Source organism: Lynx canadensis, chromosome A1 (assembly GCF_007474595.2).
Source record: "Lynx canadensis isolate LIC74 chromosome A1, mLynCan4.pri.v2, whole genome shotgun sequence".
NCBI classification, from domain to species: domain Eukaryota; kingdom Metazoa; phylum Chordata; class Mammalia; order Carnivora; family Felidae; genus Lynx; species Lynx canadensis.
Genome location: NC_044303.2, coordinates 29,870,853 through 29,891,757, shown reverse-complemented (window position 1 = coordinate 29,891,757; position 20,905 = coordinate 29,870,853). Strand labels below are relative to the sequence as shown.

General features: G+C 44.8%; 1 protein-coding gene across 1 annotated transcript in view; it reads right to left on the bottom strand.

The window, feature by feature from the left end:
* The window catches only part of LOC115521361 (protocadherin-8-like), a 59,651-nt gene extending 41,034 nt beyond the window's left edge, over positions 1-18,617 (bottom strand). The window contains 2 exon segments of the mRNA XM_030326891.1: positions 14,575-14,688; positions 18,525-18,617. Of these exon segments, the coding sequence (XP_030182751.1) occupies positions 14,575-14,688; positions 18,525-18,617 (207 nt within the window).
* Between the last annotated feature and the right edge of the window lie 2,288 nt (positions 18,618-20,905).

Here is a 20,905-nt window from a genome sequence, read left to right as displayed (position 1 = left end):
CCTTCTCTTTGCGTGGGAGTTGTGCAGCAATAGTGGAAACCCATCCCCCCAGTACACATTTCAATCCACTGTGCTTTTCCCAGGGTATTCTGAATCTTGTCAAGATATTCTAGAGGTGCCATAAACAGTCATGTCCAAAACAGAATTTATTCTCTTCCCCTAAGCCCAAGCCTGTTCTTCTTTCCAGCTATGAAGGCCACCAAGACGGGGCACACTCGCGAGCCTTCCCTGTCACGAACTGCATCTCATCAGCCAGAGTCCTACCTATTCAGCCCCTCCGTACCAGTCTAATCTTCCTCCCTACCATCCACACTGTCTCAAGCTCTGTCTCAGGATCAAGGGCAGAGCGTCAGTCTGTCCACTTCATCTTCCTTTCCCCCACCCCGCCTAACTATAGCCTCCAGACTTTCCTCTCTTCAAGTTCACCTTTACTTCACTACCTGTACACCTGCAGATTTATTGTCTCTAAGCTCCAAATACACCCTTCCCTGCCCTTCTTGGAGATACTGGAGCTGAACCCAAGTAAATGTTTCTCTTTTGCGAGGAGGCACGGTGCCAGCCTTGTCAGTAGAGGGCGCTAGAGGGAGACTGCAAGACAAGAGTCTTGCCTTCCTGGTTCCAGAGTTTTTCTTCCTACCAAGCATTGCACGTAGCTTTCTTCCCTACGGGCCACTCCTTTGCCAGTGGTGCACTGGAGGTCTGCGAAGCAAACCCTCCCACGAGTTCCGTCCCCACTCCCGCAGGTGGCTTCTTCTCGCTGGCCCAGCCTGCATCACCTCCGTGAACTTCTCTGCCTTTCCCTGGTCCACACTAGATGAATCCCAGCCTTGGCAGTGGGGAGGGACGCCTCCTCCAAGTCTGTTCCTAGCATGCATGCTCCCTTGGCCCTGCAAAAAATGACTGCTCCCTACATCTTATTCCTGTACTCTTGATAGCTCTCTTTACACGTCTTAGGAGGTAATACCCTTTAACTAGCTAATAATTTGTATGCGGTATTAAATTTTCCCTGTTCAAATTGCTATGAGCCTTTAGTCTCCTGGCCGAATCCTAACTGGCTCACTACTTGTGTTCTAAATATAAATCAAATCATATCAACCCCTCCTACAAATCTGCATGGACTCCTCATCGCGTATAACAGGAAATCTAAATTATCCTTGGGTCCAAAACAAAAGTCTAATTGGGAGCTATAATCACACAGTTTGACCGTCTCCACAGATCACACGAACCCAGTCAAGATTCCACGGCTGCTTGCTTTTGTGTTTGGTGGGCATGGCGTTGGACCACATGATACCAGGGGGGACGCAGACGTACCCTCCTTCCCGTGTTTGCCACAGCTCACCTCTCACGGGAGCTGCTGGAACACAAGCCAGAGGCACCCATTCACTGCCCACCAAGCTCCAGGGTACCCACGGACGAAAGCAACCCAGCCACGGCAGTCCTCTGTTTCCCCCATCATTCCGCCTCCATCCCCAATGGCCTTCAGCACGCTCTCTGAAACTACAGATAGCAGTCCACTGAAAGAATTCAAGGCATGTTGCAGACAAACTTTTCTCCTTGTTTAAGTCTTCTCAGAAATGGCTGGTTCTGTTTCACTTCAAAAGGCCTCCGGCCGCCTGGCAAAAAAAAAAAAAAAAAAAGGAAACCATAGTCCTGGGCTGCCGTATCTCTCCCCCTCTCCCACAGACATCACCAGGAGCCCAATTCATCACATCCTTAACAGCACCCTTCAGATTCATCTGTCAGGGCAGAGGACCCAGATTAAAAATGAAACGACCATTTCCCTTGCTTGACAAGGGGAGACCCAGTCTGCCAAATTTCCATCCCTATCACTGGTGAACAGGACTTTAGGAAATAAATAATAAATGCTTTCGGACCTCAGGCCACGTAGCCTAGAATACTTAGGGGCTTCTTATCTTCGTGCAACAATTATTCCAGTTAATAGGTTAAGGGATATATATATGAGATTACCGGTAATCCTTTCACACTGTTGTTCAGCACTTACTTGAGATGCAGGGCACACATATTTAAGAATTAGCACCCCTCTCTCCTCGCTCGTACCCTTAGAGTGATACCACTTCCTGCTCTCTTCCCTTGCAGAATAGACACAAAGAATAGTTACAGTAGGGAGGTTATTACAATCAGGCTCTTTTATATCTTTTAGGCAATTACAGGCAAAGACAAGAGTGCCTGATGCACAGCATTTTCAGAATTTGTAATTTTGGCATCTCATCTTGCCAAGCCGTGATAACATCCAGATGTTGCCCTATTGAAAGGTGTTAAATAGAATAAACCTCGAGCCAAGAGTACTTCCATGTTTTATTTTGGGGGCTTCCAAAATGTAAAGTATATCATTTTTTTTTCTTTAAAATATCAGAACTTCCATAGTTTAGGAAATAACGTTCTGGCCTGCATGATGTCTTAATGTCTGATGATAATAATGGCAGCAGTAATGTTTTATTGCTTTAACAAGCATTTATATAGTGCTTACTATGTGCTTTTCAAATATCTACTTATTTAATTCCCTTCATACCCTATGCTGATACAACCACCTTCACTACAGATTTCCCCAGATTAATGGTCTAATTCCAGTTGGATGCTTATAAAATGCCGCTTCTTCCAGGGCTGTTTGCATGTAATGGGAAAGGAATGGCCACTCACTGAAGGCTTGCCAGGGGCTTAGAAAAGGCAGTCTTCATAAATCCATGAAGAAAAGGTACATGCTCATTCACAGAGTTTGCCTGAGAATTCGGGAGGAAAAAAAAATTAAATCCTCAAGTCAACCCTTACGAATCACATCCTGGATACAAGTTACCTGGAGACATTTGGAGATGGCAGGGTTTTTTCTAGCACCTGGTTGGTATGTGGGGGTCTCTGTACTCAGTGCCCCTGTGGCCTCGCACACCTGGGTCAGGATGCGTGCCAGGTGCTGGCAGAAAGGATGGCACAGGGTGCTAGGGGAACGCGTAGGAAGGACACATAGCCCAGCCTTCAGATAGCCAAGGGTGGCCTCCCTAAGTCTGAGCAATGACCTGAAAAATGAAAAATAAAGCATTGCATTGCCAACCCCACAGAGCCTTTGTTTTTGCTGCCTCTGACCTTGAGATTGTCCTCTTGAGTTAAACGCCTGGGGGTGGAGGGTTTAACTTTGAAAGTCCAGTGTCAGAGGCATCTCCTTAGATTTGTCCCATTCTGGAATGTTTCTTTAAATAAGGCTGGCATTCTCACTAGTTCCTTATCCCAGGAAGGTTCTTTATGACATTCCCCAGCTCCTTTCAAGAGCCAACATGTGAACTTTCTGGCTCTTCAACAGGCAGATGCAGATGGCACCCACAAACCTCTTTGCCTCACGTACCTGGAGCCTGCAGAAGAGACAGAAAGATGCGGACCTTAGATTCATCTATCACCTTCCCTCCATAACTCAGGCAACTGGAACCAGTATGAAAAGCAGCTTATCCTGGGGCAATTGCAGCTTTCCCCATGGACGTAGCACAAAGCCAAGGGGTGTAGGCTATTGTATCCCAAGGACTGGGGATGAGGGTAGGGGAAGATGACCCTGGGTCACGATCAAGAATTAAAATTTAGGGGCTGTTCATGGCACTAGTACCCTAAGAATTTTCAAGTCACTCAAAAAGGCAATATTCCAAAATCCAGCTACCATGTCTAAGCCAGGCAGGAAGAGAAGAGTGAGACTAAGTGCCTAAGAGAGGAGAACCACCAGAGATTTATGTGTAGGGAGCTTCAGAGCAGGAGGAAGAGAGGAGAGCCCTGAAGTAACTCTATAGAGCCAAGGAACAAGCAGCTACAGAGGACCAATATAGGATCTCTGCAACTAGGACAGGGCCGTGCTCTGAAGTTTTAGGGGAGGCCAGAAGGCTGCCAACACACTCACTTCACAGCTGGCAGAAGGAAAAAACCACACAGGAAAACCTTGAATTGCAAGTAATTTGTCCCGCGGGTGTCCCGCAAGATGGGCAAACATTTCTAATAATTTTTTTTTCATGTTTTCTTTATTTTTGACAGAGGGACAGAGCCCAAGTCGGGGAGGGGCAGAGAGAGAGGGAGACACAGAATCCCAAAGTAGGCCCCAGGCTCTGAGCTGTCAGTGCAAAGCCCGACGCGGGGCTCGAACACACAAGCTGCAAGATCATAACCTGAGCCGAAGTCAGACAGTCAACAGACGGAGTCAACCAGGCGCCCCACGTCTCTAATAAATTTTTTTTTTCAACGTTTATTTATTTTTGGGACAGAGAGAGACAGAGCATGAATGGGGGAGGGGCAGAGAGAGAGGGAGACACAGAATTGGAAACAGGCTCCAGGCTCCGAGCCATCAGCCCAGAGCCTGACGCGGGGCTCGAACTCACGGACCGCGAGATCGTGACCTGGCTGAAGTCGGACGCTTAACCGACTGCGCCACCCAGGCGCCCCTCTAATAAATTTTAAAATGATAAATGAGTGATGTCTTGCAATACGAGTAGTACATGATGCTAAACATCATGTGATCACAACTGAGCCAATGGTTCCCCTCTCTCTCTCTCTCTCTCTCTCTCTCTCTCTCTCGCTGTAGGATTGTGGGTGATTGTCAGTGCAATGTCACATTCCTGTGAAATCCTCAAAAGGAAGCAAAAACAAGTGTCATTGGATAGGTTCCTTGTTAAAGTTGCAAGAAAAGAAAGATTCCATTGAGCCAATAGATAGCAGTTATTCCATTAGTGATAGTGAAAGTCATCCTACACAATAACCCTCCTCTTTCTTGTCTCCCTCACACTGGCCACAAAGGTTTTCAAAGATAAGTTCAGGTGAATTTGTTTATTTTTCTTTCTATCTTGTATTTTCTTTATTATTTTGTACTATATGACAGAACTGTAATCATTTTTATATGACTATTTTTGGGTTGTGGAACAAATCATCTGCGTTCCCATTATTTCCTATCGGGAAGTTCGCTTTGAGATACAAGTGCTTTGGATTACAAGCGTGTTTCCGGAATGAATGATTCTTGCAAACCAAGGTTTTACTGTACTCAGTTGCTCAGTATTAGCCTCTGCAGAGACACTTCAGAGCAGAAGCCCCAGGCCAGGAACACGCTGCCATGTCTGGTCACAGATGCATGTTCCAAACCACCCCATTCCTAAGCTACTCAGGTTGGCCGAGATCCACACTTTACATGACCTTACGACAACCCTACCCCAAGCGTGTCCGGAATGAGGCGAGAAGAAAAACGTTCCCTTCTAACAACAACAACAACAAAATCATGACACTGAATATAGTTCAAAAGAGTTTTTGAGAGTACATACAGTTTGAAGACACAAGGATGACATTCACAAGGCTCTGCCTCCCTGGAAGAGCTCACACAGCCCAAAGTGAAAGGTCGATTGATCAAAATAATTGAACAATAATCCAGGCTCTCATTCATTCAACAAACATCCCCTGCTCACAGCTCGAAGGTAAATATACACGTGGTCTTATGTGAGTACAGAGATGCTACCACTCTACCAAGGAGACCCCAGAAGAAGTAGAAAGAAACTGAACAATTCCAGCTGAGAAAGGATTGTAATATGTGTTTGCCAGCCCTACTTGGAAAGTCCCTATATCAGGGGGAAGGTGAGACTGGGATCCTTATAATTACCCGGGAAGAGATGTGACATTTATTAAAAAAAAAAAAAAAAAAATCTGTGTCCATGAAGACTGTCAACTTTTGGAGGGCAAGAAAAATGTTCTCCTCACCCCACGACCCCAGCTTTTCATTAGTACCTGGTACATAATAGATAACAAATATATATATTTAAGTGAATTGACCTGAGGCTCTTGTTTTTCTAATTTTACAAATGGCATCAAGGACTGAAAAACAATGAAATGCAAAGGAATAAGGCTAGTAGTTCGACTTTAAAAGTCTTTTTAACTCCTTTTCTCTATTCCTCATAGACAAAGAAGACTGAAGCCTGGCCTTAGGTTTGATTTTGTATATTTTTTTAAAACTCCATTATGGAAACTGTCTTGAAAGGTCTGGAAAACAAGTACTGGGAGGCTGCGGAGGGAGAAAGAGTCAGAAGCCAGGGGGCAGCAGGTGGTCCATGGATGTTTGTCACACATTTGTTCCAGACATTCATCACAAGCTCTGCAAGGAAATGACAAGCTTGCCCAATCAATAACGCTTCTATTGTGTTTCATCTCTTTGGATTTGCAGAATAATTTGGTAATTCTGCTTCTCAATCCTGCACATCTTGAGCAAATGAAGATGATTATGGGTATCTCAGCCCATTCGGCTCTTTATCTGAAAGCTGCCCATCTCCTGTGAGAAGTCAGCTTTCTTCCCAAATGTACAAGGTGTTCAAGAGGGATTATTCCTGTGTTCCCTCCTGAAGATGTAGGAAAGTCTACCTCGTGTCCCCATCATCATGGGCCCATCTGACTATCTAGCCGGCTTGGCCCTGGGGCGCACCACCACAACAGCACAAAGGACAGCGCCAAGAGGTGACTTTTTAAGTATCACGCCGATCCTGCTGCAACCTTGGAAGCGTCATTCCGGCAGACAAGAAATCACTGCTGGAGGCCCCACTGAGTTTCTCAACAGCGGAAAGTATTCGAGTGTGCTGCCTGAGTACCCCAGGCCGACCCTGGGGAGCTGCCTTTATTCATTAATAGCAGTTCCTAAGTCTTGCCAGTTAATAGAAGATGCTCTCCAGAGACATGAGCCATCACTCCTAATTTGGCGTCAAGGATTTTGATTGCAACCTGGAGACTCAGAATTTAAGAGCGGGGGCAGGCAGAGAGAAAGCCCGGCAGAGGAGGAGGCCAGGAAGAGGGGAGGGTCGGGGAAAGGAAATGGACGGAGCAAACTGAAGAGGGACAGACACACACAGAGATGCAGACACAAGGAGGGGAAAGAAAACACAGAGCGGAGATGAAATAAAGGAGAGACTGAGCGGAAACATTTTTCAAAGCAGAGCTCGTCATTCTCTTTGCAGACTTGTTAGTTGCAGGTTTCTAATGCCACTGATGAGGCGTGGCTCAGATGCTAAGGGCTGGCAGTGGTTGTTTCCTCAAGGACCCGCTGAGTGGAGCAGAGCACAGGGTTGGGCCAGCAGATGAACTGAAAGGAAAAGGGAGCTAGCTGCTTTTCGATTTGGAGAATGATATCCAGGAAGGAGCGAAGTTATCCAGGGAGAGGGCGGCATGCATTCAGGGCGGACTCCAAAGAATTGTGGGGTAAAACGTTTGTGGGAAATAATTTGAGGGTAAGGAGGGGAAAATAAAGGCATATATCCATATTATCATGCCTGTGCTTGCTCATTGGGTCTCCTTTTCTTCTCTTCCCCTCATTCTTATTGTGTCCCTATGTGCACAGGGAGGAAAAAAAAAACCTAAGGGTTCACCATGTTTCCAGCAAAAAGGGAGAGAAAAAAAGATGAGTAATTTCCATAATATATTATTACATCAGGAAAATTTAAATTTAGTGTTATAAATCTTTTTTGTTCACCAAATATGCTGTCAATTTGAAGAACAACTATTTGGTTCTTTCTACTTTATCGTGTGTGAGCTTAATTAATCACAAAGGAATCCTCTGCAAACCATTTTCCAGCCCAAGAGACAATTGTTTTCTATAGCACGATGTTTCCTTCTAACTAAGGATGGCACTAAACGGGAGAAAACATTAAAACCCTGATGTGCATCATAATGAACTCCATGCGAAGTAGTTATATTAATGTAATGGAGTTGAGATCTTAATTGCACTCGTGTTTATATTTGCAACCTCCTTTTTTAAAGCCTTTTTATTTTACTAAATGATTTGAACGACGAGGTAGGAGAGGTTACTTGGCCTGCTAAATAGAGATGGGTTTCACCACGCTAAAGGAGGAAAAATGAATCTGGGAGGGAAGACTGGCTAATTTAATTTCGTAAAGTAGGTTTTATTCTCAGTTGATAATGGCTAAAATTGCTCTGTGAAAGCAATCTTTCCCGAGCCAGAAAATGTTCCCTGGACGCTTAAAAAGAAGCATGTCCAACAGCCCTTTTTTGTTCCTCCCTATGACAACCATTAGCTGCCACGGAAAAACCTCCAGCTCCAGTGCTGAATCCTGTATGAAGCAATTTAGGCAGATGCATCCTCTGGCCTCTGATTGAAAGAGCTGATAGATGGTAGCATACCTCCCAGCCAAACTCAGGATGGGACAGACTGCACAGTAGGAGGTGGAGGGAAAACCCTCCATAAAGCCTGATATGAAATAGGCATTCAATTAAGAATATTGCCCGATGAATGAAACAACGAATGAGCAAGCGAGTTAGTGAGTGGAGCTGTCAGGACTTTTAGTCAGAGGATGGGACCCTCCCCTCTCAACTCTTTTCCTTGTTCCTGTTCATCAGACACAGACTAAGGGGAAATATGCTTACCTTTTCTAATTAAAACTCATTAATGTGGACACTGGGCAAATATTACACTTCCCTCCCATAGCTCAGCCAGGAATTATCCAGCCATGTGCTGGCTATGTTATCAGACAGAGAGGGTGGTGGTGTTGTCCAGTTATGTGGTGCCTTTGGGAGATTTTTTCTCTTGGGTCTTAAGACTTAGAGTTCCTGTTCGCCCCCAGAGCCATATGTTATTATGTGGATACCAATAATCAAATAAACCAACCTTGTGCTCTTTGTTGGGGGCTGCCGGGGAGCCCAGGAAGTCCTACAGCCAGCCTCTAGCACCTGCACTGAGCCAGGCAGGCAGAGATGATGTACTCACCCTACCCTTGACTTTATCCTATGGCCGCCTTCTTCTCCTTCTCCTTCTTCTCCTTTGTCTCCTTCTTCTCTCCCTCCTCCTCCTCCTCCTCCTCCTCCTCCTCCTCCTCCTCCTCCTCCTCCTCCTCCTCCTCCTCCTCCTCCTCCTCCTCCTCCTTCTTCTTCTTCTTCTTCTTCTTCTTCTTCTTCTTCTTCTTCTGACTCCAGCACATTTCTTTGTTTATTTATATATTTGTTCATAGCTTACTCAATGTGGGTTTTGGGTTATGATAATCAGATCCTTCTCTATGGAGGAAAAAAAAAAGAAAAGAAGAATGAAGGGAAAGGGATAAAGAGATATGGAGTTGAATTAGAGACTGTGATGCTTTCAATCATTCAAAAACATTCGTGTTTTCTCATGGAATTCCTGGCACTGTACTAGGTGCTGGCGAGTTTAGGGCCCAGTAGAGGAGGCAGATGGGAACACAGAAATAATTATAAAGCTTAGAGTAGGGCCACATACCTATGAACAAAATGCCATGAAGCAAGTAGAGAGAGCCAGTAATTCTACCTGGGGGGATTCCTGTCAGCCTAAGGTGAGAAGTCATTTGTCAGTTAGAGAAGGGGAGAAAGGCTATCCCCAAGAGAGGAGGCATCACATGCAGAAGCACAAAGCCATGAAAGGGTATGAGAAGCCCCATCTGGCAGAAGATTGGTATGCTTGGGGTGGGGAGACGTTGGAGGGACCGAATTTGAGGAATAAGAAGTCAGTCACGGTCAGATTTGTGAGCGCCTCAAATAACAACCTAGGGAGTTTAGCTATTTGCCCTCGGCATTAGGAAGCCAGGGGCAATATCAAAACCAAGACAACCATGTGGTCAAGTTTACTTTCTCCAGAGAAGCCTCTTTGGGTTGGAGAGAAAGAGCAGCCAATGGGGCTCAAGTTTGGTGAGCCATGTTGAGAACAAGGATCAACAGACAGGTATATAGATATGTGTGAGCTGGGATGGCAGGGTTTTTCTAACTGATTGGACACAGAATCAGGAATGATAGTAATGAGCTTGGGATATGGGGGGTGGACACCAGCCTCATCGAATAGAGACGAGAAGTGGAAGGGGACATGTAACCAGGGTGGAGGACAGTTATGTGCTAGGTGCCCACAGGACATCCAGGTAGGTAGCAGAGAGCTAAAAATACAGAGTTTGGGGATGGCACCGAGAGAATTAGATTTGACATTTTTGCATGTAAATAGGACCTAAAAAGTTATAAGGAAGACAAGATCACTCAGGACACGAGCATGTACAATACAGACAGAAGAAAATAAGGAGCTCTGAGGTTGGGAGTTTTTGTTTTTGTTTTTGTTTTTAATGTTATCAAGGGAGTAACTACATTTCCTTTTCTAGAGGGTTTTTAAAAATGCGAGCCTCTCCTCTTCCTAAGGTAGTTTTGGGTAGCTATTCTAACAGGCAGACCTACCTGCCAGGTGATCTTTAAAATGAGCTCAGGTGGCTGCAGTCAGACACCTAGATGCTTTACGTCGTGTTAAAAAAAAAAAAAAAAAGCACTGAACAATAACATTAGCAAGAGGCCACCTCTCAGTGCTTGGGAAAGAACAGCTAATATCCCCCAGGGGACCAATGTCATGTTTGGAAGAAGCAGCAGAGGTAAGGAACTGGGCTGTGTGCCAGTATAAAGTGGTGTCTTAAGGCTGTTTAAAATACATCAGAAGCTATGAGTGTTGCTTTAAAAAAAAAAAAAAAAAAGGAGGTCAAATGGTAAGAAGTACACTGCTGTCCGTAATATATAAATGTGAAGGCTAGAGATTGCCGCTAAATTCACGTAGATGAATGACTCCAGGAGTCAGGGGAGAGTGGCATGTTTAAAGAATCAAGAGAACAAAGCAAGTGAGACAGAAGGGAGAAAGGCAGGGAAGTGAAAAGTCCTTGGAAGGGAATAGAACACAAGGGCAAGGGAGAAGTAGCCAGTAGGAGCCAGTGTCGCAGGTCTGATTGGGAGGCAGGGGCCAATGTCACCAAAATAGCCAGACAAAGACAGAGAGTGACCAGAGAGTGTTGAGGAAGAGACGAGATGAAGGGCAGGCAGGATTTCTTGCGGTCAAGGGTAGAGACATACAGTTGAATAGAAAAGTAAAGATGGCTGCCACGTCAATACAGTTCTGACCTAGTAGACTGGAAGTCAGAAGCCCTCAGCTCACACACTGAGCTCTGACAGGGACTGTGAGGACACAGGCAAGCGTCTGAATATATTTGCGTGTTTGTTTTCTCCTTTGTAAAATGGGAACAATGATACCTTTTTAGGATGTTTGAAAATTCAGTGAGATGATACAGAAGTTCCAGACCAAGCATACTGTAAGTGTCTAATAGAGACTTTTTTAGCAATTGGACAAATGAATAATGGCCAGATTGTGAAGAGTTTTGCTGATTGGGGTTGAAACAGAGGTAAAACCTGAAGGGTTGACCAGCTCCCCAAGGAAGAAAAAAGAAAAGAAGTAATTTATGTATGTTATGGTTGAATTGTGTTTCTCCCCCCGCCCTCCTGCAAAAGAAAAAAAAAAAAAAAAGATATGCTGAAGTCCTGAGCCCAGGACCTCAGAATGTGACCTTATGTAGAAATAGGGTCTTTATAGATTTAGCCAATTCCAGATGAGGTTGGTAAGGTGGAACCCCATCCAATCTGACTCGTGTCCTTATAAAAAGGGGAAATTTGGACACAGACAGAGGACTGTGTCCACATTTGGAGGCAGGAAAATTGGACATGCACAGAGACAGGATGATGGGAAGACACAGGAGAATGCCACGTGAAGACAGAGGCAGAGATCACGGTTATGCTGCCACAAGCCAAGAAACACCAAGGATGGACGGCCCCCACCAGAGGCTAGATGAGGCCAGAGTGGTTTCCCCCCCCCCCCCCCCCGCCCCACCACACTTCAGAAGGATTATGGCCTTGCCAACTTCTTGGTTTTGCACTGCTAGCTTCAGAACTATGAAATAACCGATTTGTTATTTTAAGCCACCCAGTCTTGGTATTTTGTTAAGGCAGCCTTAGGAAACTAATATAACATCTAAGTGCGGAAAAATATCAAGAGGGAGGTAGGCACCCACACTGTGTGCCCAAACCTGCCATCAACAGTTTCAACAGCAGGACAACTTGGCCTTGCAATTCTGCACATCGTCACTACCCAGGATTCTCTTGACTGCGGTTCAAGAGACAATATGCCATCAACCTGTGTGTCTGTGGGATGACAGCCGGCAAGGTTGGAGGGAGAAAGTGAAGTGGTGAAGGCAAGTCCCAGGCAGGCCAGAGGCTAGAGCCACAGAAGGTGATTTCCTACGAGGGAAGAAGCCATTCTATTTGTCCAACTGACAAAGAAACAGCAACATAGATGAACGAGAAACAAGACGAATGTAGAATACGGTGCCATTTGTGTCCTTTGTAAAAATCGTAGCATTCACATTATTCTGGCAGAAAACTCAAAATAGAAACCTTTGTCATGCTTACTTACCAAGTTACTAATGAGGCACAGGGAGAATTAGGAAATCAGGCAACACAGAGAAACATTTATAACAGACAGAATTTTGAAAACTCAGTAAGAAGTTCAATTTGTATGGTATTTGGGAATGGGTTTACCCCTCTGGAGGGAAGGGGGGAAGGGAAGTTGGTGCCAGGCCCTTGCTAAGCGTGGACACAGGCACCTCGTTTGTCTCTCGACGGCTCCATTTCACAAGCAGTGAAACAGGCCCAGACAGATTAAGAAATGGGCCTAAGCTGATGAAATTCAGGGCTGGGATTTATACCCTGATATGCCTGACTCCCAAAGCAGGCCCTCTTCCCCTCACCATGTGGACCTATAAGGATAACAATTAGAATGAAATTTCTCAGGAACCTGCAAATCCAGTGACAGAGATGGCCTGGGGTAGCGTCAAAGGACTTCATGATGGCATCACCCAGCAGCCTGTCCACTCAGCCCAGAGCCCAGCTTGGGCAGGCACTCAGCAACCCCGCCTCTCCTCAAAGTCAAATGGCTGTCTGGGGTGTGTGTGTGTGTGTGTGTGTGTGTGTGTGTGTGTGTGTGTGTCCTTGAGGAGTTGCCAGCTCTCCACTGGGCCAGTGAGCCACTGGATGACTTCTAAGGGCCACCCGGACCCCTCTGGAATTGTCCCACTGCAGAGAGATAAAAGCCCGAGGACCTGGCCAGGCTCCCAGGAGACCTCCAGCCCCGCCCCCACCCAGGTGTATGCTCCCCACATCCTGAAGTAGCTCATTACAATCAGGGGCTGAAGAGTAAAACAGAAATTAAATTGACACTTTGAAGCATTAATCTAAGCACAAATTAATATTCATCAACATCTGCTATTTGTTCAGGTGAGTGTTCAGCTTAAACAAAAAAATAGCATTCTTCCCACCCAGAGACAGCATGTACCAGAGAAAATGGAGCCCGCGCTCAGGCCCTCTGCACGCACAGCCTGCAGCTGGCTCCCTGCGGAAACCCCACCAGTGACAGTCCTCCCAGAGGGGCCCTGAATAGTGTTCAATAAATAATTTTTATTTGGACACTCGTCTTCCTCCTGACTTGCAAGACATCACTATTCCTTCTCAGAAGGGAAGGAATAAGAAGCTGGGTGCTGTTTATTCCATCTCTGTACTTGGCCACAGGGGCTGTCCCTGTTGTCCGCCATTTGGTCGTTATCATCAGGGCAGGAGGAATTGCTTTGCCGGAAAATTACTAGCTAAATTTCCCAATGTGTGCGGAGAGAAATTTGCAGGGAAGCAAGGTCGGGTAGGGGGCCCCCACGGGGGTTGCTATAGCTCCACGTGCACAAAGAATGAGGCAATTCCACAGGAAACCCTGCACTGTGACAGCAAAGGAGAGTGCTCAGTGGTGGCACACAGGGAGCGTCACCGAGCCCATAACATCTTTAGAGCAAGGGAGTATTTTTCAGGTGATAACCAAGCTAACAGCTGTTCTCTTCCTGCCAAAACACCAGACAAATTTCTGAAAGCCCTCCCGCGACTACGGGCCAGGGTGGATCTGAGGGATATCGAGAGACAGTCTGTGCCCTGGGTAGCACCGACGGCTTCAACGGGCACTTGGGAGGATGTCTCTGCTTGTGTTTTGACATTTCTCTCTCTCTCCCAGATAGTTGAAACAGAGTCCCTAAAATGGTAGAAATACAGTCAATGAAGACAGTAAACAAATCAAGAGACTCGAAGCTCTGTACAGTTTTGAAAAAAAAATACCTAGTGGGGATTGCACGGGTCTGGGAACCGGTCTATACCTGTGCTAAGTCGTGATGGAGGGCTTTTGCAGAAGTTTGCCTACTGTGAGTGGGCAAGAACATGCACTAGTTAAGAACAAGGACTCTAAAGTCAGACTGTGAGGTTAAATTCCATCTTCGCCACTTATTACCTGTGTGACCCTGGGCAGCTTACTTAGCCTCTCTGTGCCTCATTTTCCCCGTCTGTAGAATGGGAATGTTGATTGATTAAATGAGTTGAAACCTATAAAGCAGTTGACACAGTATCTGCCACCATAGACGTATCCTATAACTATTAGCTATTCTGACAACCTTACTCATGGAAACTGTATATTGGAAAATCTCTGGTAATCCTCTTAACAGAGATTGATATTGTTGAACATGTAGAGTGAATCAACCAAAGCTGGAACTGGTCAATATATTAAATCCAATCTGTTCATTGGTTGAACTGCTGAAGCAATTTCCATGTGGTATCTGGACTTCTGACAAGGAATTTATTCAAAGTTGAATCCCCGCAAAGATAATAAATATAAATAGAAAATCTAATATAAGAGCTAAGTATAAATATAAAAGCTAAATAGAGCGGAGATGTTACTTGGGCCACCCATATGAGGGGACGATAGATGGTGCCCGTGGACACAGCCGGCAGGATCAAATGCTCCCAGAGAGCCTGCCCGGCCCAGGAGCCAGCCAGGATCCAGATGCAGATCTGAGGATGGAGAAAGCAATGGAAGCTGAGACAGAAACAGTCCCTGCTCTCATGGGGCCCACATTCCATTTGCAGGAGGGAAAGGGGGAGAGAGACAGACAAATAAGTCAACATACACACACACAAGAATAATCAATACTGACGAGCAGTGCAGAGAAGCAAAAAGGGGGACGTGCAAGAGAGGAGAGAGTCCCTGAGTGGTCAGGGAGGCCTCTCTGAGGAGGTAACAAGGAAGCTGAGATCTGCATGAAAAGAACCAGCCATCCCAATACACACCGTGGGGAAGGTGGTCCAAAGGGAAGAACACCTAATGCAAAGGCCCAACGAAGGAGCATACTTGGAGAATTCAAGGAACAGAAAGAAAGATGGGGCGGCTGGAGTGAAATGGGTGAAAGAAAGCGTAGTGAAATAAGAAGTGAGAAAAGGAGGTGGAGGCTGGACATGTAGGGCTCTGTAAAGCAATAGGAAATTGGGAATTCATTCCAAAGTGCAATAGGGGATAGCTTTTTAAATATATTTAATTTTTAGAGCAGTTTTGGTTGATAGAATAATTAAGAAGCATATACAGATATTTCTCACATGCCCCGGCCCCATTATCAACCTCCCCACCAGAGCGGTGCATTGTTACAAGTGATGAACCTATACTGACACATCATAACCACCCAAAGTCCACTGTTTATGTTAGGCTTTGCTCTTGGTACCGCACATTCTGTGAGTTTAGACAAACGTATGATGGCATATATCTGCCACCGGAGGTTTTTAAGAAGGGGCGTACCATGATGCGATTGATGATTTTAAAAGATCACACTGGGGCAATGTAGCAGGCAGTCAGATTCTGACATGGCTCCCAACAACCCCAGCTCCTGGTTTTCGTGCCCTGAGTAAATCCCCTTCCCTTCAATGTGGGCTGGACTTACTGACTTGCTGTTCCTATCTAACAGAACATGCTAAAAGTGATGGGATGTCGCTTCCATGATTAGGTTTCAAAAGCCTGTGACTAGCTAGGTCTCTCTCTCTCTCTCTTTCTCTCTCTCTCTCTTGCCCTCTCCCTTTCCCTGATAAAGCCAGCTGCCATGTGGCAAGGAAATCAGGGATGCCTCTGGCCAACAATCCTAGAGGAAGTGCGGCCCTTAGTCTCACAGCTCCCAGGAAGTGGATTTTTGTCACGACCACATGAGGGCACTAGGAGGCAGATGCTTCCCAAATGAGCCCGAGACCAATTGCCAGAGGGCCCAGCTACACTGCCCAGATCCTAACCCATAGAAACTGTGAGGTATTAAATGTTGTTGTCTTAAGCCACTAAGTTTGGGGGGTAATTTATTACACAGTAATAGCTAACTAATACAGACTTCATGTTAAAAATGGATTTTAAGAGGATAAATAAAAATGGACACAGGAAAATGGTCAAGCAGATACTGCAGTAGGTGAGAAAATGTTAACTTGGATTAGGACAGAGGTAGATGAGATGGAGGGAAAGGGACAGATCCCAGGGACACTGTGGAGACTTGCTATTGTATAAGATGTCATCTTGAGGGCAAAATGGGGAAGCAAGACTAAAGGAGTTTTTGCTTGAAAAACTAGGTGTAGGCAAAAGTGGAAGAAAAAGAAAGGTCAAGGGTTAATGTCAAGCTTTATGTCTTAGTCATATGGAGTTTGAGATAATGCTTACTGAAAACTAAGTGGAGAGATCAGATAGATACTTAAATAATTAGATTAAAGAGTCTGGAGTTCTGGGAAGAGATCAGGGCTGGAAAGTGGATTTTGAAGTCATTTATAGTTGATTTTTCAAGTCATGCTATAAAATGAAACCTTTTAGGAAGTGTTTTAGTTACCCTGCTGTATAACAAGCCACCCAAACTTAGTAGCATAAAGGAACCATTTTATTCCACTCTCAGGTTCTGTGGGTCAAGAGTTTGGACAGAGCACCACAGAGAAGGCTTGTCTCTGTTGCCCAATGTCCGGATCCCCAGCTGGGCTTTTGGCTAGAGTACTACATGTGGGCTCTCCAGATGCCTAGGCTTTCCCACAGTGTGACCCCCTCAGTCCCGGAAGCTCAGGATTCCAAAGACCAATGTCCCAAGAGAATCAGGTAGAAGCTTCCTGGCCTTTTCTGATCTAGCCTCTGGTGTCAGGAATCATCTCTTCTGCTACATAACAAATGAGTTACTAGTTCTACCCAGATTCTAGAGGAGGAGACATAGACTCCACCTCTGCATCAGAAGAAAGTCAAGGAATGTATACCCATGTTCTTAAACCTCCACAAAGAGTTAATATAGAGAGGAGAAGGAAATCCTAAGAGGAGTTCTGGAGCATTCCAACATTTAGAAGTCGAGCAGAGGCGGAAAAACTCGCAAGAAACTGAGATGGAAATCAGTGATGTAGGAAGAAGCCGCTGGGTGAGGATGAGGTCACGAAAGCCAAGAGAAGGATCTGTTTCCAGAATGTAGGAGTTGACATTGTGCAAAATGCTCCCCCAAATTGAAAGAAGATAGGGACAGAGACAATGGGCTTTGATGACTGAGAGTTACTGGTAACTTGACAGAAGCAGTCCCCATGGGGTGGTTGGGACAGAAGCCAGCATGCATTGGGTAGAAAAGAGACTGCAAGGCAAGGAAAGACGCATCAACAAGCTGACAGTTGTGCATGCACTTGTGTAAACAGGTCGTTTGTGAGACCCTCGGAAACCATCAAACCACAGAACCCTTGATTTGGAAGGTCACCAAACGCATACACTTGAACATTTCTGATCTTAGGGAGCTCATGACCTCTCACAGCAGCCCATTTTATCATTGTTAGAAAAGTTATTTCTTTCATAAAATGCACTTCTGGCACCCATCTGTCTTTGTCTGCCCGGAGCAGTATACAACCAGTGTAACTCCAAAGTCATGTGCCACTGCAGGCTCTTTTTTTTCTGGAGGAAGCATTCTCAGTGTCCCTAGATTTCCAGATGCTGCCTGGTCTTCATTGCTCTCCTCTGAATGTGCTCAAATTTGTTCCTGTCACCCCCACAGTATGGCATTCAAAACCAAGCTCAACATCCTGCTGCTGTCTGCACCAACCATTACCCCTACAGCTGTTTTCGGGCTTTGTCGCACTGCTGTCTCCTACTGTAGAAACTAGGAGCCGCCATCTGTCATCCACATTGAGTCTTAATCACTAACGATATTTGATGCAATGATCTCAATGACTGTTCTTCCATAGCAAAGCTAGATGCTGCCAAGCCCAGGTACTGAAGAAGCGTCTAGAAAAAGGAAGACTTTCATGCCACCTCATGAACCTTATTGCTGTGTCTTTTTCTTTTGCACTAAGATGAAACGCAAAGAAACAGGGAAAGCTTCCTGAGGACGCTGTTGACTTGGGTCAGTCTCTGGTTGACTGGGGGCCTCTGAAGGGGTGAAATGGGGATGTGCCCAAGAGGAACCAGGGAAGTCGTGGCACTGCTCTAGGATTTATGACCAATGCCACAATTTACCAGCCTGAACACCTTCGAGAGTTCTTCCTTCCCTCCTCTCTATGTATGTAAAATTTATCAGAAATCCTATCAAAGGTCTCTTTCCAAAATCCACTCACAAGGCTTTTGAGCTAGCTTTTTAACGCTTTCTTTCTTTTCCTTAACACTTGTCTTTCTTTTCCTCTGAACCTGTTTGAAAGTATTTCTAAGTCATTTAAATGAATATTCATATCTCCAGACTATTTTTCTACTTAAAAAAAAAAAAAAGGTTAGGAAAGTTTACATGGCACTAGAGAAACAGAATCCAGGGGAGACAGATGAGAAATCTTTTGGCTGATTTTAACCACTCCATCACTACAGCACGTGTATGTGAACACACACCCACAGGGTACACCTGCAGGTAGGGCAAAGAGAAGGCCTGCTGGGCCACACAACTCCAAAATCGCTCTTTTGTTTCTCTACTGGTACCTGCCAGCATGGGGCGTCTGGGTAAAGTAGGTGGCTAAAATGTTCCGAGCAAGTTGGAGCAGGAAACTTCCCATTACCCCCATCATGACTTGCCCTCTCTTTCTTCCTTCCCTGCAGGGCTTGAGACTCTATTTGGATAGAAAGAAATAAAACATCAAAGCTTGAAATATTCGTTGTGAGAGTCTTTGTTCCAGCTGCTCTTGTTCAGGGTCTAATAGAGCAATTTAGGGTTAAAGCAAGGCTTAGACCCTTCTGCTAGTCTATCAAACTCTCTCCAACTTGAGAAGGCTGAGTAGAGATTGTACCCTGAACAAACCATGCATTTTTATAACTTTGTGTCTTAGCACATTCAATACAAACAGAGTAACTATTATGAGCTCCGTGATGCCAGTCCATGGTCATGGCGCAGAGGAAGGACGTCAAACCATGTTCCATGTTTTGAAGGCAGACAGGCAGGGAAACTAAACCAGACTCTTTCACATTCTAGATTTGGAACCTTGGTCAAATTTCATAAGCCATTTGACCCTCAACTTCTATAGACTTAAAATGGAAATAAAAGTGCCTCCTTGTGGGTATATTCCTGAGAATCAAAGAGCAGTAAGTTCACAGGGCTTTGCAGGTAACAGGTGTTGCATAAATTTTAGTTTCTTTGCATTTCTCTTCTTTTAATCCCTCCTGCTTGGGGATTAATCCACCAAAACCTTGCTTTGATCACGTCACTCCCTCACTGCAACCTGGAGTCACCTCCCACTGTACAAAGAATAAGACACAGAACTCTGCGTCACCCACCTCACCCTAACTTACCTCGCAAGCCATATCCTTCCAACTGCCAGAAAGGAACACTCAGCTCCAGTGGCTGCACGACTTAAATTGCCCCGTTTCTCACCCCTCTTGCCCATCTCTGTGCTCTGGTTTGCTTATGGCCTTGCCTTCTTTGTGAACGCTATCTTCACCCATCCCTGCCAATTTAAAAGACTGCAAATCCATTAAGGACCAGCTCAAATACTTCTGCTCCCTGAAGACCTCAAGATGGGATCACTCTTTCCTTCCTAAGTCATGCTCAAGGACTAACTGTATTTCTCATAAACTACTTGACAGATTCGATCTCTTGTTATTGTTGTTTACTTACATATCAGAGGCACATGTCATATGATGCGATTACTATTTGTCAATGTGTTTATTTTCCCTACTGGACTATGAACTCCTTTGGGGACAGAGACTACATCTTTATCTATTGTCTTTCTGTCTCTAGCATCTGACCCAGTGCCAGATGTCCGGTGCTCCATAAATGATTAGTAAAATGAATGAATGGATGACTTCCCTTTGTCGCTGAATTATGTCTTAGAAAGCAATAAAGTGTGTCATATTTTTATGTCTCTTACTAGGATTTGTGTGGTTCCATGCAATTATGAATTATGAATATCAATAATATCTGATGATGAATAAATGGCTCCCCAAAATGGGAGTCCTGGGAGGGAACTGAGTAGTATAAGCCATGGAGATCAGTAACTCAAAGCTCTGAAGCCACACATTTTCATCTCACACTTAAGCCTCTTTCATATGAATTTTTTCCAGTTGGAAGAAATATGTACTTTGGTCAAAGATGGCACAGTAAGGGTCATTTAATGCCACTATCCATGCAAAACCCATGGGTAACCAAAACTAATAATAAAAATGTTAGGGAAAAGAAACCTTTCCTGTCATTAATGCAATCAGGAAATGGAAATAATAGAAGACCTTAAACCATGCATTCTGAATAGGAGCAATCTCATCCGAAGGAGATGCTTAGGATAATGTTTGCAGTGATGTTAGCAATGGTTATTTCTGTGTAGTGGGATTTGGAGTGACTTTTTTTTTTTTCCTCTTTGTATCTTTTTCTGTTGCTCGATTACTTTATACTGAGCTATATTGTTTTTCTAAGTTCAATGGAGTTCTTGAAAATATATCTAATATCTGAAAGAAAATATGTGGCATCTCTAATTTTTGAAAAGTAATATTATCTCTGCTCTTTACTTAAACGCTTTTTACCTACTGAATTTCAACCTCAGTGACCTTAGAAAGTAAACAGTAAGCTGTTTTGAACCTACAAGAAACCATTAGGAAAACCATTCTACCTTTCCAAATACCCTACCCCTCTGGGGCTGATGCACTTAATCAATTCTTAGAAAGGTTACATAAGCCAGAGAACCATCTTTGGTTTTCACCCTCTGGAGAAAGGCCTTTCACGTAATGTTAAAGGAGTTGTTAATACTCTTCCCACACGAAAGCAACATCATTCATAAGACAAATAATTGTGGC